Raw genomic sequence first — 18464 nt, 5'->3', positions numbered from 1 at the left:
ATGGAGGGGCAGCTGCTGCAGGGAGGCTGGAGCGTCCTTCCCTCCTGTGCTATGGATGCGTGACATGCTCGGACTGCTGTTCCCTGGGGTTTTACGCTTCCCAGCTGCTCCCACCCTCTGTGGCTTCTCCCTTCCAGGAGGTTTCATGTCCTAAAAGAGCAGCCGCCTTTCCGCTTCCCTCAGTTTCTCCTCCTGGCTCAACGCCACGGGGTGGGTGGCTGAGCTGCTGGCTGAGCTGGGACCACCAGCTCTGCCAGGACACCCGTTCCTCTGGCTGTGGTGGGCAGGGGAGGGAGCTGAGGAGGTGGGAACCCCCCTCACGGAGACATGTGCGATAAACAAATCGACGTTGTGGCTTTTCTGCCCCATTAGGTGTCTCGGCGGCCACCTGCCCTCAGCATGAAGCTCGGGTAGCAGCAACATGAGCCAGCCAGGGGGAGGTAAGGACACAGCACGGCAGTGCCACGGGCTGCTGGGGGTGGGCTGGGGATGTTCCACATGTCTGTGCACGCTGCCACTGGCACCCTGTGTGTTGTATTGCCTTTGCAAGCTGACAAGGAATGGCTTAAGTTGTTTACGCCCATGTCCCATCAGCGTGCAGTATAAGGAAGGCTTCCTGCCTGTAGGACCTCGTGTCCTTGTTTGTCACTGCTCTCCTGTCACTTCCCCACCAGCTCGCATCCTCCCCCATGCTCTCTGCTCTCGGGGATGGAGCCCCAGGCTGTGGGTCACAGTCTGTCCCTGTCCTGCAGTGTCTGAGCTGCACCTGGGGCCTCAGCCCAGGGTCAGTTGCTGGCACCTGGAGTCCTGCTCCCTGTCACCAGCTGCAGTGATGTGCCAGAGAAGCCCCTGCAAGCTCCCTAGTTCCTGCTGGAGTGGGAAGCTCTCAGAGCCAGTGTGGGCACCTGAAGGATTAGAAGGCCATCTCTGACCAGCCAGCCATGCCACCTAATTGTGCCATGATGTTTTCCACCAAATACCTGCTGTGCAGGAAATGATCCATCCCCCTAATAATCCCCATGGGCCGTGGTGGGGGCTGTGTCTGTCCTGGCCAGGCAGGCAGGGTGATCCCCAGGGACACAGCACTCTGTCCCAGGAAGCAGGGGTGGCACGGTGGGCTCCCTGCCAGCCTCCCGCCTGGCACAGCACATGAGTGAGTCCCTTTGTTCCTCTCCAACCGGAGCTGCTGGGAGCATCTCGGTGGGAAGCCCTCGCTGTAAATCGTTCCTGCAAGGAACAGAGCACCTCTGTGCTCCCTCCTTTATAAACTCCAGATCTTTCCTGCTAATTAGCCTGTCTCGGTCTGTGTAGCTGTAATTATTCCGGTTGGCCTTAAATCCTGACTGCTCTGGCTACAACACATTGAAATGGGTCTTGTGGCATTTGCAATTATTTTTAGGGTGAACGTTTGAATATATTTACATGACTCAAGCGGATCAAGATAGCAGGAAGGAGCAGATGAGCACTTGCCTTTGTAATGGGCCTGACTCTACTGCTTGGTGCAGGAAAAATGCCAAAGCTGTTTGTTATTCCCTCTGATTTACATCTAAACAAATGGCCCAGCATGTGACTTTGTTAATGTGATGCAGTGTATGGGCATTTGAAACTGTATAACCTTGATAGGTCAACCAAGCAGCTGGCTGGCGTGTTAGAGAGCCACAAAAATCATGGTGCTGGTATGGTTACTTTGCTGCTGGGATGGGAAAACACATCCCCAGGTAGGCAGAGAGGCACTGCCTCTCCTTGTGGCAGTCATCCATGTCACAGTCCCAAACACACTGGGAAAAGGTGGATGGAAGCCGAGCGGGTGGGCGGTGAGCTGGGAAGGTGGAGCAGGATGGTGGGGGTGGAAAGGGAAAGGAGCTATTCCTGGGGCGCTGGGCCGGTTCTGGGGCTGCCTGTGCTGGTGGGCAGGGCAGGGTAGGAGGCTGCTGGGCTCGGGGGTGGTTCTCCTCCCTCCTCTGAGGGGCTTGGCATGGGCTGCTGCTAAATGTGCTCTTTCATGGAGAGAGTGGAGACGAGTTTTTCTTCAGTTTTCTGAAGGAGTTCTTTGGACTGTCAGCAACACAAAATGCGTGGACATCCCGTTCCTTCCAACCATTCAGCTCTCACCCCAGCCACATAATCACAAAGAACTTGAAATCCCTGGGTGAGCCCAGGGGAGGATTGCAAAACCTGGGCTCCCGAATGGAGCAGAGGGGGGGAGGGTGTGGGAAGCTGTGCCAGCCTTTGCAGGAGTCCTTCCCGGGTAGGCAGCAGAGCAGGGGACTTGGAGAAACTGCAGGATATCCTACCCAGACACAGAAAACCAAAACAGTCTTAATGCAGGATGAAGTCTTCAAGGATTTTTATGTAAGGTCAGTCTCTGGAAGGAGGGGAATTTAATGCTGACTCTGTGTTGCTGTTAGCCTTCAGCTGGTTTAATTTCTCAGAGTGTTTCCCACAACTCTAATGGGTAACTGCTTCTCCTGACTCAGACCCTTCACATTTGCATGAGATGCTTTTGCTTTTTTCCTGTTTCAGCTTTCCACCCTCCCCTGTGACCACACATTGAAACTAAAGAAAATTTAGGAAGGGGACAGGTAGCTGAGAGCAGTGAGCAGAGGGTGGTGTGCAGGGAGAACTGCAGGGAGGGCTGGGGCTTCATCTGGGGTGAAACAGACTGTGTAGAGACTTTTTTGAAGGGACTGGCTGGGTACGCCTGGCCCCTCCTCTCTAAATCATTCCTGGAGCTTTGCTCCAGTTGTAAACCTGTGTTTCTGGGTTCACAAACAGTCCAGAAAGAACCTCTTTGGGTGTGCTCTGAGACAGACTCTAATTACCTCCTGGGTAGAAGGCACCTAGCCTAGAAGTTGCTGATAAGTGAAAGAGATGACAAAGCCTGGGATGGTGTCAGCATCCTGGAGGAGCCGGGAGGCTGAGGTGCCACCAGGGCTGGGCTGGATTGTGGCTTCTGCTCCCCTGACTCTGCTGTTTCTCTCGCAGATGCTCGCTGGGATGAACACCTGGTAGCTGAAAGCTGAAGCGTGGTCACCAGCCTGTGCGGAGGAGAACAGGATGCGGGTCACCACGAGGAGGGTGTTGCTGGTGGTGGGCTCGGCGGTCGCCCTGATGGTGACTCTGCACCTTGGCCAGCAGGTCCTAGAGTGCCAGCAGGTCCTGAGCGAGAGGAGGCACAGGCTGATGAGACCCGAGAATGAGGAGCTGGTCATGATGGATTCCAACCACGTCGAGTACCGTTACAGCAAGGAGATGCCCCTGATCTTCATCGGGGGGGGTCCCGCGGAGCGGCACGACGCTGATGAGGGCCATGCTGGACGCCCACCCCGAGGTGCGGTGCGGGGAGGAGACCCGCATCATCCCCAGGGTGCTGGCCATGCGCCAGGCCTGGTCCAGGTCGGGCCGAGAGAAGATGCGCCTGGACGAGGCGGGGGTGACTGACCAGGTTCTGGACGCTGCCATGCAGGCCTTCATCCTGGAGGTGATCGCCAAGCACGGCGAGCCAGCCCGCTATCTGTGCAACAAGGACCCCTTCACGCTCAAGTCCTCTGTCTACCTGTCCAGGCTGTTCCCCAATTCCAAGTTCCTCCTGATGGTTCGAGATGGCCGCGCCTCGGTCCACTCCATGATCACACGGAAGGTGACCATCGCGGGCTTCGACCTCAACAGCTACCGGGACTGCCTGACCAAGTGGAACAAGGCCATCGAGGTCATGTACTCCCAGTGCCTGGAGATCGGGCGCTCCCGCTGCCTGCCTGTCTACTACGAGCAGCTGGTGCTGCACCCCGAGCAGTCCATGCACGCCATCATGAAGTTCCTGGACATCTCCTGGAGCGACACGGTGCTGCACCACGAGGAGCTGATAGGGAAGCCCGGCGGGGTCTCGCTTTCCAAGTGAGTGTCTCGGCTCCTGCCTCAGCTTTTCCAGCAGGTCCAGGCTAAAACTGGGGGCAAAGACCGGTCGCTTGTGTTTGTGTGCCCTGCTCAGGGGCAGGAGTCACAGCACGCCCGGTTCTGCTGCAAGAGGTTTTGTGTTTCTGAGCAGGAGAGGGTCTGAACACTAGCAGTGTTGTACCCAACAGAGCAGCTTGTCAGGAGCAGGTGACTATTTTACTTCTCTCTTGACAGTGCAGAAATTATTTTGGTTTCTAATTGAAAAGAACTGCTTGCTTTGAAATGTGAGCTCTCTAATGCCTCTTTTCACCAGCTGTCCTCAAACACCTCTTACCACGATTACTTTTGCTGCTAATGACTGGCTTTCAGCAGCAATCCCTGCCAGGTTTGGTGCTGGTATTGCAGAATAAAAGAAATACCTGCTCTGTGGAGACACACCCCGGCTCTCCCTCCTGGCTGTCCCTGGGTGCTTCGCCTTCTCTCACCTGCTCCTCCTCTTTCAATGCTCTTTATTTCCCAAATGGAGGCTTAAGTTAACTTAGCAAAATCTCATCAGTGGTGTGAGGGAACCACACAAACAGTCTTTGCATCAACTGCTTGTGCCTGAGTGGTGAGGGCAGCTGTGCCCAGGAGCTGCTCCATGTCTCTGGAGCAGCCATGGGTGTGTGGCCAGGATCTGCTCCCCTCCCCTGGGACACTCCGTGGTGACCAGGAAGGTGGCTGTGGTGCAGGACAGAGAGATGCAGGCACCTTTGATGGCTGAAGCAATGATTTCTCCAGGGCTTTCAGCACTATTTGCTCAGAGTTAAGTTTTGCTGAGGTTTCCTAAACAGAGAAGTTATTGGATTTTCAGTGGGGTCATGTGGTGTGTCTGTGCCAAAGCCCACACCACTTTCATCATTTTCCTGTGATAAGCAGAAGTGTCCTGGTAACACCCTGACCCCGGTGCAGGATGGATTCCCCCAATACAAGGGGATCCTGTGGAAACCCCTGCCAGGATCTGCTGTCCTGTGGGCAGGATGGGGCTGCCTGGGCCTGGCAGGTCTGGTGGGTGCTCAGCATTGGCTCTGAGCGTTGGAAGTGAGGTGCAGGAGGCAGGCAGTGCAGCTGGCAGGGGGCTCTGCTGTGACATCCAGCTCTAGCGTCTCCGTTTGCTCTTTTCCATTACTCTTCTTCCCCAGGATAGAGAGATCAACGGACCAGGTGATCAAGCCCGTGAACATGGAGGCGCTATCCAAGTGGATCGGGCACATCCCGGGGGATGTGCTGCAGGACATGGCCCACATTGCCCCCATGCTGGCCAGGCTGGGCTACGACCCCTACGCCAACCCCCCCAACTACGGCCACCCCGACCCCTTGGTTGTCAACAACACGCACAGAGTGAGTGTCAGTGTGTGTGTGTGGGGGGGGGGGGGGGGGGGAGGTCCTGGCCTGGGGCTGGGGGTCCCTGCACCCACCAAGTCCTCTGGAGCTGCAGAGGCTGCTGAAACAATCCCAACAGGGCAGGGAGAGGAATGCTCTCTTCCCTTGGGAGATGGAACAGCAGCCCCGCAGCTCCAGCGGGATGGTTTGGACACGGCTGCTGTGGTGGGTGGAGCTGGGGGGAGAGAACTGCTGGCTCCCTGCAGGGCGCTGCTCCCTGCCTTTCCTGACAGCCCTGCTTTTGCCCCAGTGTAGCACCTCGATGTAGAACAAAAGCCCATCAGGGTGTTCCAGCTGGTTCAGGACAGGAGGCAGTTAACGAGGTGCATTTACAGATGTCCAGAGAGCCACCACCCCAGAGGGTCACTCCAGTTTTCTCTTTTCTGTAGGTTTTAAAGGGGGATTATAAAACGCCAGCCAATTTGAAAGGTCACCTGCAGGTAAGAGCTTGATGTCCCTCCCAGGGCTTTGCCCTGTTCAGCCAATCCTGGGTATCTGGTCCCTTGCTCCCTCTTATGGGCATTTGAAGGATGGGCAGCCAGCTATGTGGGACACCCCTGCTCCTGCCTGGATCCATGGGGTCCACATCCCTGTCCTCCCTCCTGCACACTGCTCCACCCTCCCTGCTTTCACTATTGATGTCCTGCATGTTCCGTGCTCCTCAGACCCTGCTTTGTTCATCTCTGCTACCTCCTTCCTGGTCTGTTTCTGTGTATGTTTTTATGCTGAGGAGTTCTGTGTCCATCACCAGACACTTGTGCTCTTCATTTTAAGACACTTTAAGCCTTGCTCTTTGTTCCAAAGCTCTTGGTTTTGCTGCTGGTGGTTCCCGGGTGGCTGCCCAGGCTGGTTCCTGTTGAGTGAACAGCAGCAAAACAAGTGGCTCAGTCTCATGGCAGCATCTCCTGGTTCCTGCCCTTGTGCTGTTTTCCATGTCCTAAACATTTCCTTTTCATGCTGCTGGGAACACAGCGGGAATGTTTGGAGTTGCAGATGGTGGCTTAGAGCTGACCCTTCTGTTTTGGTTTATTCCAGGTGGCTCAGAACACATCATCTTCTCACTAAGAAAATTAATGATTTCCAGGTAAGACCTTCTACTTAATTCTGGGACTTGGGCAAATCTGCCCATGTGGCTCTAGGTTTAGTGCTTTTCTTGTGTAATTTGGCTTATCCAGGCTGCTCCAGGCATGCTCCTTGTGCCAGTGATCCCTTTCACAGCTGCTGTAGGTTTTCAGAACAATGCTGTTACGTGAGACCGTTTGTCAGAAATCCTTTTTCTGGGCTCTGGAAACAGGCAACTTCAGGAAACCAAAACCAGCCGCTTGGGAGGGTTAGTACTGACCATCCCTGCAGGGAGCCTTGGAAAGGGATGTGGAATTGTGAGGATGAGCTCAGCCACTCCCCAGCTGTCTCTCAGGACATGCTGTGGAAGGGAAGATAAAGCAGTCACAGCTGCTGTCCATTTGGAATAACAAAGCTGCTGCCCTGGGCTTCTGCTCCAGATACAACTGTTGAGACGTTGGTTGCTTTTCCATCTCCCTTTTCAGCTCACCTCTGTGCTAAAACACAGTGTCATCTTTGCTTCCTAAAAATGACCCTTTACACACTAGTTCCTGTGTAAAAATCAGTGTATTGGGGGGGGGGGGAAGAAAAGGGCAGAAGCACAGAGTGGGAACAGGAGCTGTGAGCCCGGGGCTGGGGCCTGGTTCTGTGGCTGCTTTGAGACCCTCCAAACCCGCTCAGTCCCCTCCTTCCTCTCTTCCAGAACGCTGCACCCGGCCTTTCGTTGTCCCGACAGAGACGAGGCCGCACGGGCACCGCTGGAAATCGGTTATCCAAGCATATTGCTTGCTCCTACTACTGCCAACACGACTGCGGCGCGAGGGGCGGGTTTGCGTTTATTTGCAAAGGCCAAAACCTCGCCCCGGCTGGACGCCCCTCGGCCTGGTCCCGGGGCGGGGGGTCCTGGTCCCGGGGCCTGTCCCGGGGGGCCCGTCAGCCTTGGCCCGACGCCCCGACCCCCCTTCTCTGCTCCCGGGGCAGGAGCCGCTGCCCTGGCCCTGTCGTGCTAGTGCCCCCCCCGGCCCTCCCAGTGACTTACAGAGGCTATCGCAGAGTTAATATATGATCCCCCTCGTTGCACCATTAAAGTCTTGTTTTAGTAGCGCCGGCTCCGCCCCCCTCCCTGCGGCCTCCAAACCATCGAGGAGCCGCTGCCGCCGGGCCCGGGCGCGGCCGCTCTAGCCAGCCCGCTGGGCGTGGGCGGGGCTCGGCTCCGCGCGACTCTATGGTTGTGGGCGGGGCTCGGCGTGCGTCACCGGATGGAGCCGGTTCAGTTCCGGGCGGGAGCGGCGGGGCCGGGCCGGGGGTCGGTGCGGGCCGGGGGGGCCCGCGGGCGCCATGTCCATGTCGCACCTGTACGGGACAGACGGGGAGGATGGGGTGGAGATGGAGAGCTTCGAGGTGTCGGACTGGGACCTGCAGAACGAGTTCAACCCGCACCGGCAGCGCCACCGGCAGACCAAGGAGGAGGCCACCTACGGCGTCTGGGCCGAGCGCGACTCGGACGAGGAGCGGCCCAGCTTCGGCGGCAAGCGGTACGGGGGAAGGGGCGCCGTGTCGGGCGGCCCCCGAGTCGTGCCCCGCTCGGTGGGTGCGCGGGGCTGCCCCGGTGCGCGGGGGCTTGGGCTGCACGGGGCCCCCCGAGCGGCCCCGCCTGGCCCGGGGCTGCGGCCGCGGGGAGATCGCCCCTGCGAGCCTGTCCCCCCTGCCCCGGGGGTCGTTTCCTGGCGAGACCAGCGCGAAGCTGCTCGTCAGTGTTTAACTTCGGCTTCAGGCGGGGTCTGAGGCACAGCGGCCCCAGGCGTGTGCGGGAACGTGTCCTGGCACAGAATTCCCTCACGGGCCTGGTTTTTGTGCAGCTCCAGGGATTACTCGGCCCCCGTGAACTTCATCAGTGCCGGGCTGAAAAAGTCAGCAGCAGAGGAGATGTCTGAGGAGGACTCCGATGAGGATGAGAAGCCTGTGAAGCAGGAAGAAGCCCCCAAGGAGTTTGTGCCAAAGAAGTTAAAAACAGTGAGTTGTCCGGGAAGCTGCCAGCTCTGTGGGGTGTTTGTGTGAAACTCTGCTCTAAACAATAACAGAGAAAGGGAGGAATGGTTAAAACCAGAGATCCCACGTGGCAGCCTGCACTGGAGGGGACATTTACTCCTCCTTTTGGAGCTGCTGTGATGTACCCTTGTGTGTGCTTGGGAACATGCGGCCTTTTGGGCCCTTTCACCTTGCTTAATATTCCCTGTGGTTGACTGAGGTTAAAATGTCCGTGGTTTACTTCCTTTCTTTAGATAACACAAATTCCAAAGATGTTTTAATCTTGTAGAACAGTGTCATGAGTCTGAGCATGGTGTAGAGAGAAATTCCAAAGCAGTTTTTCAGTTCCCCAGCACAGATGGGATCAGGAAGCAGCTCAGTCAGTGCTGGAGCCTCAGAGCTGCCAGACTGGCAGGATTTCCCTTTCCCATCTGAGGAATGTCAGGAAAGTCCTTGCCTGGATGCACAGGGGATTGCAGTGAGCTGTGCAGTGCAGTGATATCCCAGCTGCTCTGGGAAGGATCTTCCTTTTGGGTGGAATTTCCCAGGCCTGGGGTCCTGTGATGCCTTCGGTGGGGTCACTGCCACGGGGGGATGTTTGTTTGTTTGTTTGTTTGTAACAGGGTGGTAACTTCAAGCCCAGCCAGAAGGGCTTTGTAGGGGGGACAAAATCTTTCATGGATTTTGGCAGCTGGGAGAGACACACGAAGGGAATTGGGCAGAAGCTTCTCCAGAAGATGGGTTATGTCCCAGGAAGAGGTCTGGGGAAGAACGCTCAAGGTACCGTGGTTCTGTGTCTGGTCTCTTAATGTTAATTAGTAATCTGGGGTTGTGATTGGTTCTTTGAGAGCTGCCATCTCCAGCTTCACTCTTCCAGCTTCACTCTTATTTCCTTGCAAGGGATCTGTGTTCTCATGACAAGGCTCAGTTGTATTAAACTTAAACCAGAGCAGATTTGGGCTAGTGGTATTTTGCATGAGAAGGGGGTAAATTCCAAATGCATCAGCTCACAGAAAATGAGATGTTATTTAAGGTGATGGAATAAAAAAGCAGTGAAAGGCAGATGGGAACAATGCTCTGCTTTGGGTTTGTTGGTGTGTGCTGGGATGAAGTGATTAGAAAATCTATTACCTAAATTAAAATTGCTAAAATCACCTGCTGGCTACAAAGCCACCAAGAAAGGAGTGGGGTGGGGGAAGAGTCCCTAGCTGCAGAGCTGGGCTGGGTGCTGGTGGAACCACAGGGTGCTGTGAGAGCAGCACTCCCTGTCCTCTCTCAGTGGACAAACCCCTCCTGATCCAAGTGCTGTCCTGCAGGAATCATCAACCCCATCGAGGCCAAGCAGAGGAAAGGCAAAGGAGCCGTGGGCGCGTACGGCTCCGAGAGGACCAGCCAGTCTCTGCAGGACTTCCCTGTTGTGGACTCGGAGGAAGAAGCTGAGGAGGTATCCCTGGGATTCTTGCTCTGTTTCCCTGTTGTGTTTTATGTACAAAACTGGGTGCTGGGATCAGCTCCTGTGCCAGAGAAAACATCTGGGCTGATTTAGATACCCTGAAGACAAAGCACCCGAATTCCGTTCAGATGTTTCTCCCACTGCTGTGATATTTTGTTGTTGTTCCTGGCTCATTCATTCCAATAGTCTCTCTACCCTCAAACAGCCCCCCCAGGTGAAGAATCTTTGGCCTTTTTCCAAAAGAAAAACAGGCCAGAACCAGACTGGGGGTGCTGGGTGACCAGGCCACAGCACCTGATCTGTTTGTCACTGACTTCCACCAGTCTCCAGTGACTTTGCTGTACAGCATTTCTTCTGGATCTGGTGGATATTCTCCTGCAGAAAATGGAGGCAAATTCAGGGCATGACAGAGAGCAACAACCGCAGCTTGTCTTTGTTTCTGGGCAGGAATTTCAGAAGGAGCTCAGCCAGTGGAGGAAGGACCCTAATGGAGGCAAGAAAAAGCCCAAATACAGCTACAAGACAGTGGAAGAACTGAAAGCCAAGGGCAGGATCAACAAGAAGCTTTCAGCCCCTCAGAAGGAGATCTCCCAAGTCAAGGTAAGATTGGTAACCCAAGAAGTAGCATCTCTGAGGAGACTTTGTCCACACCTGAACAGAACAGTTCTGAGAGCCTGTCTGCAGCCTCAGACTCACCACTGGATCCTGTAAGAGACCACTCTGTCGCCTGGGACCTTGCATTTGTTTTTCAGCAACTTCTTTGGCCTCTGGAAAAGGCAAATCAGCTTAAATGGGGGGGGACTTTTAATTGCAAATCCAGGTTAATTGTCACAAATGAAACTCTCATCCGCTGCTGGAGGTGCAGTTGTGCTCAGTGGGATTGTGCACAGTGTGACCCAGCTCCTGCCTGGAAGGGGTTGGTCTGTTATGCACTTGATAGCATTATTCTTCTACCATTAGTATGTCTTTTTAAAAGTATAAAAGCACCCAAGACTCCATGCAGGAATGGACAGGATGCTGCTTGCACTTGCCTGCAGCACCAGTTGGTGAGCTGGGGAGCCGAGTGTGTCACAGCCTCCTGGAGCAATCCCAGTGCTTGGAAACCTCCAGGGTCCAGTTTGGAGTTGGGGATTTTCTCCGTTTTTTCCCCACACCAGATACAGGTACCATTTTGAGACCTGTTTTTCCCGCTCTGTTGGCAGGTGATAGACATGACAGGCCGGGAGCAGAAGGTGTATTACAGCTACAGCCAGATCAGCCACAAGCACAACATCCCGGACGACAGCCCCCAGCAGCCGCCCGGCAAGGACGCCAAGGCCCAGGGCTTTGCCCTGCCCGAGCTGGAGCACAACCTGCAGCTCCTCATCGACCTCACGGAGCAGGAGATCATCCAGAGCGACCGGCAGCTGCAGTACGAGAGGGACATGGTGGTCAACCTGACCCACGAGATACAGAAGATGTCTGAAGTCCTCTCGCACGAGGAGAAGGCGATCGGCAACCTCAGCAAGGTGCTGGAGATGGTGGAGGAGTGTGAGAGACGGATGCAGCCCGGCTGTGAGAACCCCCTGACCCTGGATGAGTGTGCCAAGATCTTTGAGACCCTTCAAGACAAGTATTACGAGGAGTACAGGATGTCTGACAGGGTCGACCTGGCCGTGGCCATCGTCTACCCTCTCATGAAGGATTACTTCAAGAACTGGGATCCCCTCAAGGTGGGCAGTAGTTCTGTTTACCTGCAGCTCTTACCCGATGGCTTGAGTTGTTGGGATTTTCTCGACTCCCCTTCCACTCCTTGTCCCAAACTCTTGGTCAGTCTGGAGAGAAAAAAGAAGAAAAAGCATCTTGCTCTTGCCTGGCAGGAGTGAGGAAGGATCCAGAGAAAACTCCCAGTGCTTGTGGCTGAGTGAAACTAAAATGTGCACAAAATGGCCCAACTCTGCACCCACTGACACGTGCTGTGCTTGAGGGCTGCTGCTGTGAGGTAGCTAACAGCTTGGGAGCTTGAGGGCTAAAATCAGTCACTTTCATGGGTGTGGGGAAGAGAAAGCAGATGAAGGTTCAGTCTCTAGTCTTTGTCAGCAGGAGCAGGAGGGGTCTGTCTGTCAGGCAGACTTGTCCTGCCTGCCCTTTATGCCCTTTTGGTGGTGATGGGTGAGGATCTGAATTCTGTCTGTGCACCTGAAAAAGTTCAGGCCCTCCTTCCCACACGGGAGATACGTTAGATCTATAAAGTGGGATGTACCTCCTGTGGGCTTCACTCATCACAGCTGCGAGCTCCTCACTTGCCTTCTGAGGGGGTGAGGGAGCTGTGCCTGCTCTGTGCAGATACCAGCTGAAATGAATGATGCCAGGTTATTAATGACACTTATCGTTCCCAGGACTGTACATATGGCACAGAGATCATAGCCAAGTGGAAGAGCCTTTTGGAAAACGACCAGCTGTTATCACACAGTGGGCAGGACCTGTCAACAGATGCTTTTCACAGGTAAAGAGCAAATAAGTTGTATTTTGTGCAGCATCTTCAAGGGCTGCTTCCTTAGGGATGGGAAGGAACAGACACGAGTGTGCTTTCCAGATGATTCTCTTGATGTGTCTGTTAAAAGCCAGCTGTCAGCTGTATAAAAAGAAGGAGCTTTTAAATAACAGTTGCCATTTGGTTTAGTTAGGCCTGGGTCTATAGCTTTGAGCTTAGCTTTGATTTATTACTGTTTTTTTTCCAGACTGATGTGGGAGATCTGGATGCCTTATGTCAGAAACATTGTGGCTCAGTGGCAACCCAGGAACTGTGGGTCCATGGTAGATTTTTTGGATAGCTGGGTTACTGTTGTTCCTGTCTGGATACTAGACAACATTCTGGATCAGCTCATCTTCCCCAAGCTGCAGAAGGAGGTGAGGGGGCTGTGCTGGAACAGAGTTGTGCTCTGGCCCCGTGCTGGAATTCCAGGCACCTGGGATTCCTGCAGTGCCTGTTGGCTCCTGGTGTCCGAGTGCTGCTCTCTTTGCATCTGGCAGAACTCACTGTGGAGGGATGGACTTATTTTAATCTCTTCTGTTTTACCTCAAGGTGGAAAGCTGGAATCCCCTGACAGACACAGTCCCCATCCACTCCTGGATCCACCCCTGGCTGCCCCTGATGCAGGCCCGGCTGGAGCCGCTCTACTCCCCGATCCGGAACAAGCTGGCCAACGCGCTGCAGAAGTGGCACCCCAGTGACTCCTCTGCCAAGCTCATCCTGCAGCCCTGGAAGGAGGTGTTCACACCTGGCTCCTGGGAGGCTTTCACGGTCAAAAACATCGTCCCTAAACTTGGTGAGACCAGCCAAGCAGTGCTGAATTTCTGCAGGCTTCCCCCTTACACCCAGCACAGATGGGTGTTGGCAGGGGGTTGCAAGTGTTACTTCATAACAAGTAGTGGGATTAAGTAAGTAAGGGAGTAAGTTTAGACCAACTTGAATCTTCTTTCCTGCTGCTAGTCCTGTTTCAGAGGCAGACTTTTTAGAAAATACAGGAAGTGCCCTGATTATTCTGTGTTTTCTGTCTTACTTTTCTGAATCCTCTGGTTCCTCTGTTCTTCAGCTGACAGCAACACCCAAGAGCTGTCAGATGGTACCAAGCTATAGAATGGTTCTCTGTTACTGCTGTGTTCCTGGGTCTGAGCTAATGCTTCACCATAAGATCTTGTAACTCACCCTTTGGCCACGAGAACCAGCTAAAAGACTGTGGTCTAAAAAGCAGTTTTACGTGTCTCAGTTCTGGCAGCGCATTGGGAATGCTGGAAGTGGAAGCTTGCTGTTTTGGTGGCAAACAGTTTAAAGATCCTATATGTCTCTTAGGGTAACACACAATCCAGGTGCTCCTCAAATCCTGTCCTGCTGGGGAGATAGGTCAGGGCTTGGATAAAACTGGGAGTCAAGCTTTCTCCTAACTCTTCTCCCTCTTTTCCCAGGGATGTGTTTGAACGAACTCATCATAAACCCTCACCAGCAGCACATGGATGCTTTCTACTGGGTGGTTGACTGGGAGGGGATGATTTCTGTCTCCAGTCTTGTTGGGCTGCTGGAGAAACACTTCTTCCCCAAGTGGCTGCAGGTGAGAAGCTGTTCATGAACTGGCTCTGAAGTGTTCTAGTGGCTCCAACCTGGAACTTGCTGCCCCAGCATTGAAATGATTTAACTGCCTAATGGGGTAATTTCTACTCATTGCTCCACACACATCAGAACAGACAGTTTCCTGAGATATTCACAGTCCTTTCTTTCCTCAGTAATAAACTAATTGATGTTAAGGACTCTCCTCCATAAATGTACCTGTCCTGCTGCATTCATCTGTGGTTTTGTTTTGCAGGTGCTGTGCTCTTGGCTCAGTAACAGCCCCAATTATGAAGAAATTACCAAGTGGTACTTGGGTTGGAAGTCCATGTTCTCAGACCAAGTGTTAGCACATCCTTCAATCAAAGACAAATTTAACGAAGCTCTCGATATCATGAACCGGGCTGTCTCTTCCAGCGTGGGTAGGTGGCTTGTGGTGGTGGCTCCTCTTGCTGTGGTGGCAGCAGAGCAGTGTTGTTCCTGTGAGTCTCTGTTTAGGCACTGCCCTGCTAACTGGCACTGGAGCAGTAAAAGTCAAAGTGTTTTTTACCTTGCTGTGTCCTAAAATAACACCTGTAGGGTGCTACTTAATAATTGTCTGTGCTTCACTGAAGCAGAAACAGGGTTTTGGTGGCAGCTGATCCTCTTCCAGCCTTTCCTGGTGATGGTGTTTTATGTTGGTCACTGAGGCCATCCTTGAAAGGTGTTGACTTCTGAAGCTCTCATTTGTTGAATGTTTTTCTTTCCTGTGAGATACTGGTTCTTCTCCCTAGCTTCAAAGCAGTGCCTCTCCCTTCTTCATGACTCTCCCTGTGACCCAGAATAGATTGTTAGGAATTTGCTGGGAATTAAACTGTATACAAGAGAGAAACTGTGGGTGAAGGAGCAGCACCTGAAATTTGTCAGGTCCTCCAAGGCTGAGAACCCCTTTCCTGCATTCCTCTTGCTTACTGTCCAGTCTGATGGAGAGTCTGCATCAGAATCTTGGAGGGTTCCTTGGGGTCTGTTGTGTTATGTTTCTGTGGTAAATGGTACAAGCACAGCCAGGTGTTGCACAAAGAGGAATTAACCTACTGAGGAACTTGTGGCACAGGACTCCTGCAGCCATAGGGTGAGCTGGGGCTGGCAGCAGCTGTGTCCCTGCTGCAGGGCTGCTTCCTGCTCCATCCTTTGCCTGGTTTTGCAGGAGTCACTGTAACCCAGCAGTGGCACGAGGCAGCCACAGGCCAGATTTGGCTTTGAGGAGCATTTTTGTTGTTGTTGATGTTTTCCCTTTGCCAGGAGTAGTGCAGCACAGTCCTCTCCTGTGCAGGTACCATTTGGGATCATACCAAATCCTGCTGCTGCAGTTCTCAAGTTCACCAAGCCGGCCTAGGCATAAAACTTGATGAGTAAAGAGGGGTGGCAGGTGGACTTCCCTGTGTCCTGGGCTGGGACCTTGTTTTCACCAGCTGTCTCCCCAAACAGGCGGCTACATGCAGCCGGGTGCCCGGGAGAACATCGCCTACCTGACGCACACGGAGCGCCGGAAGGATTTCCAGTACGAGGCGATGCAGGAGCGCCGGGAGGCCGAGAACATGGCCCAGCGCGGCATCGGCGCGGCCGCCAGCTCCGTGCCCATGAACTTCAAGGACCTGATCCAGACCAAGGCAGAGGAGCACAACATCGTCTTCATGCCCGTGATCGGGAAGCGGCACGAGGGGAAGCAGCTCTACACGTTTGGGAGGATCGTCATCTACATCGACCGGGGCGTGGTGTTTGTGCAGGGAGAGAAGACCTGGGTGCCCACCTCCCTCCAGAGCCTCATCGACATGGCCAAGTGAGGCCCTGCTTGAACTGCTACCACCACCTCCCTGACTTTTTGAATGTAACTCTTTGAATAAAGAAGTTACAGATTTGTAAATAGAGTGAAACTGTAGCTGGATGCTGGGATTTTTTTCTTAGAAGAGCCGTCCAGGCAGCATCCAGAGCTGGGGTCACACGGGCCAGTCAGTGCTAAGGCAGGAACAAGCAGATCCAAGGGACCATGGGAGGTGGTTCTGTGCTCTAAAAGCAGATGATTGAGGGCTGGTCTGGCCCAGTCCTGGAGGACTCCAGAGATGTCACAGCTTCTCCCTGCCTGCTGCACACTCTGGCAGTGAGTTACTGTCCTCACAGAGTCTCTTCTGCAGCAGGCTCCTCTCTGCTAAGTGCCACCAGGACTTGTTCCCACCTCTCCTCGCCTGTGCTGTGAGGAAGCTTTTATAAGCCTATATTAGGAACTAGGCATCAACACCTCCAACTACAACCTCTGCTCAAATAATTCCCCCTTTCTGATGCCTCAAAATCTGTGCAGAGGCTTTTAATTATTCCTGAAAGGGGAGGTGATGAAAAGAGCAATAATTATGCAGCATGGATGCCTTAAAAGGCAGGTTTCAGTTAAATTTGTTGGCTGTAACTGAGTGCAAGTCAAAGCACAGCTTCACCTTTTATTAAATAATAAAATACAAAAATGTCCCACCAGGCTCAGCACCCGGTGCCCCCGCTGCAGGGGTCAGCACTGGGTGGCAGTGGGGCTGTGTCTCCCACCTCCCTCCTCCTTCCTGATGATCTCCAAGTCATCACAGTCCTGGTACGTTGGCTCCTCCACACAGTCCCAGAGCTGGGGGGAGAGTTCCTGCAGTTTTTGCAAGGGAAACCAGTGGACAGAGGTGTCGTTAAAGGTGTCCAGGTACCGTGGGTGGGCAGGGAGGGCCACCTCCTCTGTCCCTTTCAAGACCTAGAGAGAATTTGGGGGAAAAGCTACATATGATGCAGAACTTTCCAGTTAAGGATGGTGAGGATGATGCTTCATTAACTTCAACCCCTGCGTGCAGGTAAGGTGAAATTATTTACAAGTCACATGGACAAGACAAGGGGTCATGGGCACAAGTTGCTCCTGATTGGACACAAGAGGTTAATTTTTCACCATGAGGACAGTCAAACATTGGAATAGTCTCCCAAGTGAAGTGTTAGATTCCCTCACATTGGACAGTTTAAAGTCTCAGCTTGACAGGGTGCTGAGCCACCTCATATGGTAGTGCCTAGAAATGCTGGACCATATGATCCTTCAGGTCCCTTCCAACCTGGCAGTCTATGATTCTATGAAATGATCCTAAAGCAATTAATTTTTATATTGCAGCATCCAGGGAAAAAGGTTTGGAAAACAACCACCATCTTTGTTAAAAAGAAAAAGGTTAAAAAAACTAGTGACTCATACCTTGGCTATGTAAGAATAATCTCTCTCCAGTATTCTTGACAACAACCTAGAATCACAAAGGGAACCAGCATCAGACACGACACTCCTGAGAAATGAAGACAACTTTTCTGAACAGGGATGGGGGACAGAAAAGGCAGGAGATGCTTGATGACTGCAAGCTGAAAAGGAGCAAAATCTGGAAATCATTCTCAGAAACAACAGGGGGGAAAATGGAGTAAAGGAAGCAAGGAGAGGAAAACCCAGATGGAGGCACCAGAACCTTTCCTCGATTCCTTTAAAGCTGTTCCCAACGATGACCATTTTGGACAAGGACCCCGTGGCCCAGTTCTTCCACAGCAGGTTGTTGTACAAGGCCTTCCCACAGTGCACCATGTAAAACAGGGTGGATGATCCCTCAACGTCGTGTTTTCCTTCCTGGAATCAAGATGGTCCTGAGCCGAGGGCCCGGGTCGGGAACTGAGGGTCCAGCCCTGCGGGACTGACCCTGCCCCCAGCCCTGCTCCCCAGCCCTTGTCACCTCGTTGTCCGGGAGCAGCCTCAGCCCCAGCTGCCCCAGCACAGCCACCTCCTGCTCCGAGAACGCGGGGTCGAACAACCAGCACTGCTCGGGGGGCAGCTGCGGGGAGAGAGGGCAGTCGTGGAGGGGAGGTCGTGACGGTGGGACCTGCCCCCCGCTGTCCCCTCCCGGTGCTCACCCCCAGCTCCTCCAGCAGCAGCAGCAGAAAGGCCAGTTGGTACCGGGCGCTGGGGCAGCCGCTGAACCGGCCCAGCCCGTAGCAGACGCAGCGGGCGGGGGGCTCGGTGCTGGCGGCCAGGGGGGCCCGCACGGCTCCTGCGGGCACCGAGAGGGGCGTCAGGCCTTGGGCTGGGGCGGGGGCACCCACCCTGTGCCCTCCCCCCAACTCCGGTACCGTACCGGCGCTCGCCGCCCAGAAACCGGAGCTCAGCAGATCGTCCCTGCGGGGAGAGCGCGGGGTTAGGGCGGCCCGGGGAGGCGGGGGCCGGGCACCCCCCGGGGGGACACCGGGCACCCGCCGGGGGGACACCGGGCACCCCCCGGGGGGACACCGGGCACTCACCGGGGGGACACCGGGCACCCCCCGGGGGGACACCGGGCACTCACCGGGCCTCCCGCAGCCTCCGCAGCACCGCGCTGCCCTCCTCCGCGCCCCGGCCCGCCCGGCCCCGCCGCCGCCCGCCCACCGGGCACCACGGCCCCGCCGCCGCCATGCCCCGCCCGCCCGGCCCGGCTCGGCACGGCACGGCACGATAGGGCCCGGCAC

The 18464-nt window shown here is 54.5% G+C and overlaps 3 protein-coding genes across 6 annotated transcripts; 2 read left to right on the top strand and 1 right to left on the bottom strand.

The window, feature by feature from the left end:
- The first annotated feature begins 2223 nt into the window (after window positions 1–2223).
- TPST2 (tyrosylprotein sulfotransferase 2) lies at window positions 2224–7293 on the top strand. Its single transcript, XM_051633599.1, is given in 7 exon segments — window positions 2224–2357; window positions 2986–3270; window positions 3272–3894; window positions 5076–5274; window positions 5706–5756; window positions 6352–6400; window positions 7082–7293. Coding segments are annotated over 5 exon segments (1116 nt in total). The 5' UTR covers window positions 2224–2357; window positions 2986–3057; the 3' UTR covers window positions 6382–6400; window positions 7082–7293.
- Window positions 7294–7627: 334 nt separating this feature from the next.
- TFIP11 (tuftelin interacting protein 11) lies at window positions 7628–15856 on the top strand. Its single transcript, XM_051633590.1, has 12 exons — window positions 7628–7913; window positions 8238–8391; window positions 9030–9186; window positions 9723–9850; window positions 10307–10459; window positions 11062–11571; window positions 12238–12344; window positions 12580–12748; window positions 12924–13167; window positions 13805–13947; window positions 14200–14365; window positions 15411–15856. Exons 1-12 carry the CDS (start codon window positions 7717–7719, stop codon window positions 15764–15766), a joined length of 2484 nt encoding a protein of 827 aa, XP_051489550.1. The 5' UTR covers window positions 7628–7716; the 3' UTR covers window positions 15767–15856.
- A 541-nt stretch (window positions 15857–16397) lies between these two features.
- On the bottom strand, window positions 16398–18440 carry SRRD (SRR1 domain containing). 4 transcript variants are annotated; one of them, XM_051633597.1, is made up of 7 exons: window positions 18305–18440; window positions 18098–18138; window positions 17877–18013; window positions 17699–17797; window positions 17441–17595; window positions 17182–17227; window positions 16398–16701 (listed from the first exon to the last, which is right to left on the bottom strand). In XM_051633597.1, exons 1-7 carry the CDS (start codon window positions 18409–18411, stop codon window positions 16477–16479), a joined length of 810 nt encoding a protein of 269 aa, XP_051489557.1. In that variant the 5' UTR covers window positions 18412–18440; the 3' UTR covers window positions 16398–16476. The 4 variants fall into 4 exon arrangements, with proteins under 4 accessions (XP_051489557.1, XP_051489558.1, XP_051489555.1 ...); XM_051633598.1 differs by having other exon boundaries at window positions 16398–16599; XM_051633595.1 differs by having other exon boundaries at window positions 17182–17595.
- Window positions 18441–18464: the final 24 nt, after the last annotated feature.

The sequence above is a fragment of the Apus apus genome, chromosome 16 (genome assembly GCF_020740795.1).
Source record: "Apus apus isolate bApuApu2 chromosome 16, bApuApu2.pri.cur, whole genome shotgun sequence".
Classification (NCBI taxonomy): Eukaryota; Metazoa; Chordata; class Aves; order Apodiformes; family Apodidae; genus Apus; species Apus apus.
This window is presented reverse-complemented; position numbering and strand designations above follow the sequence as displayed.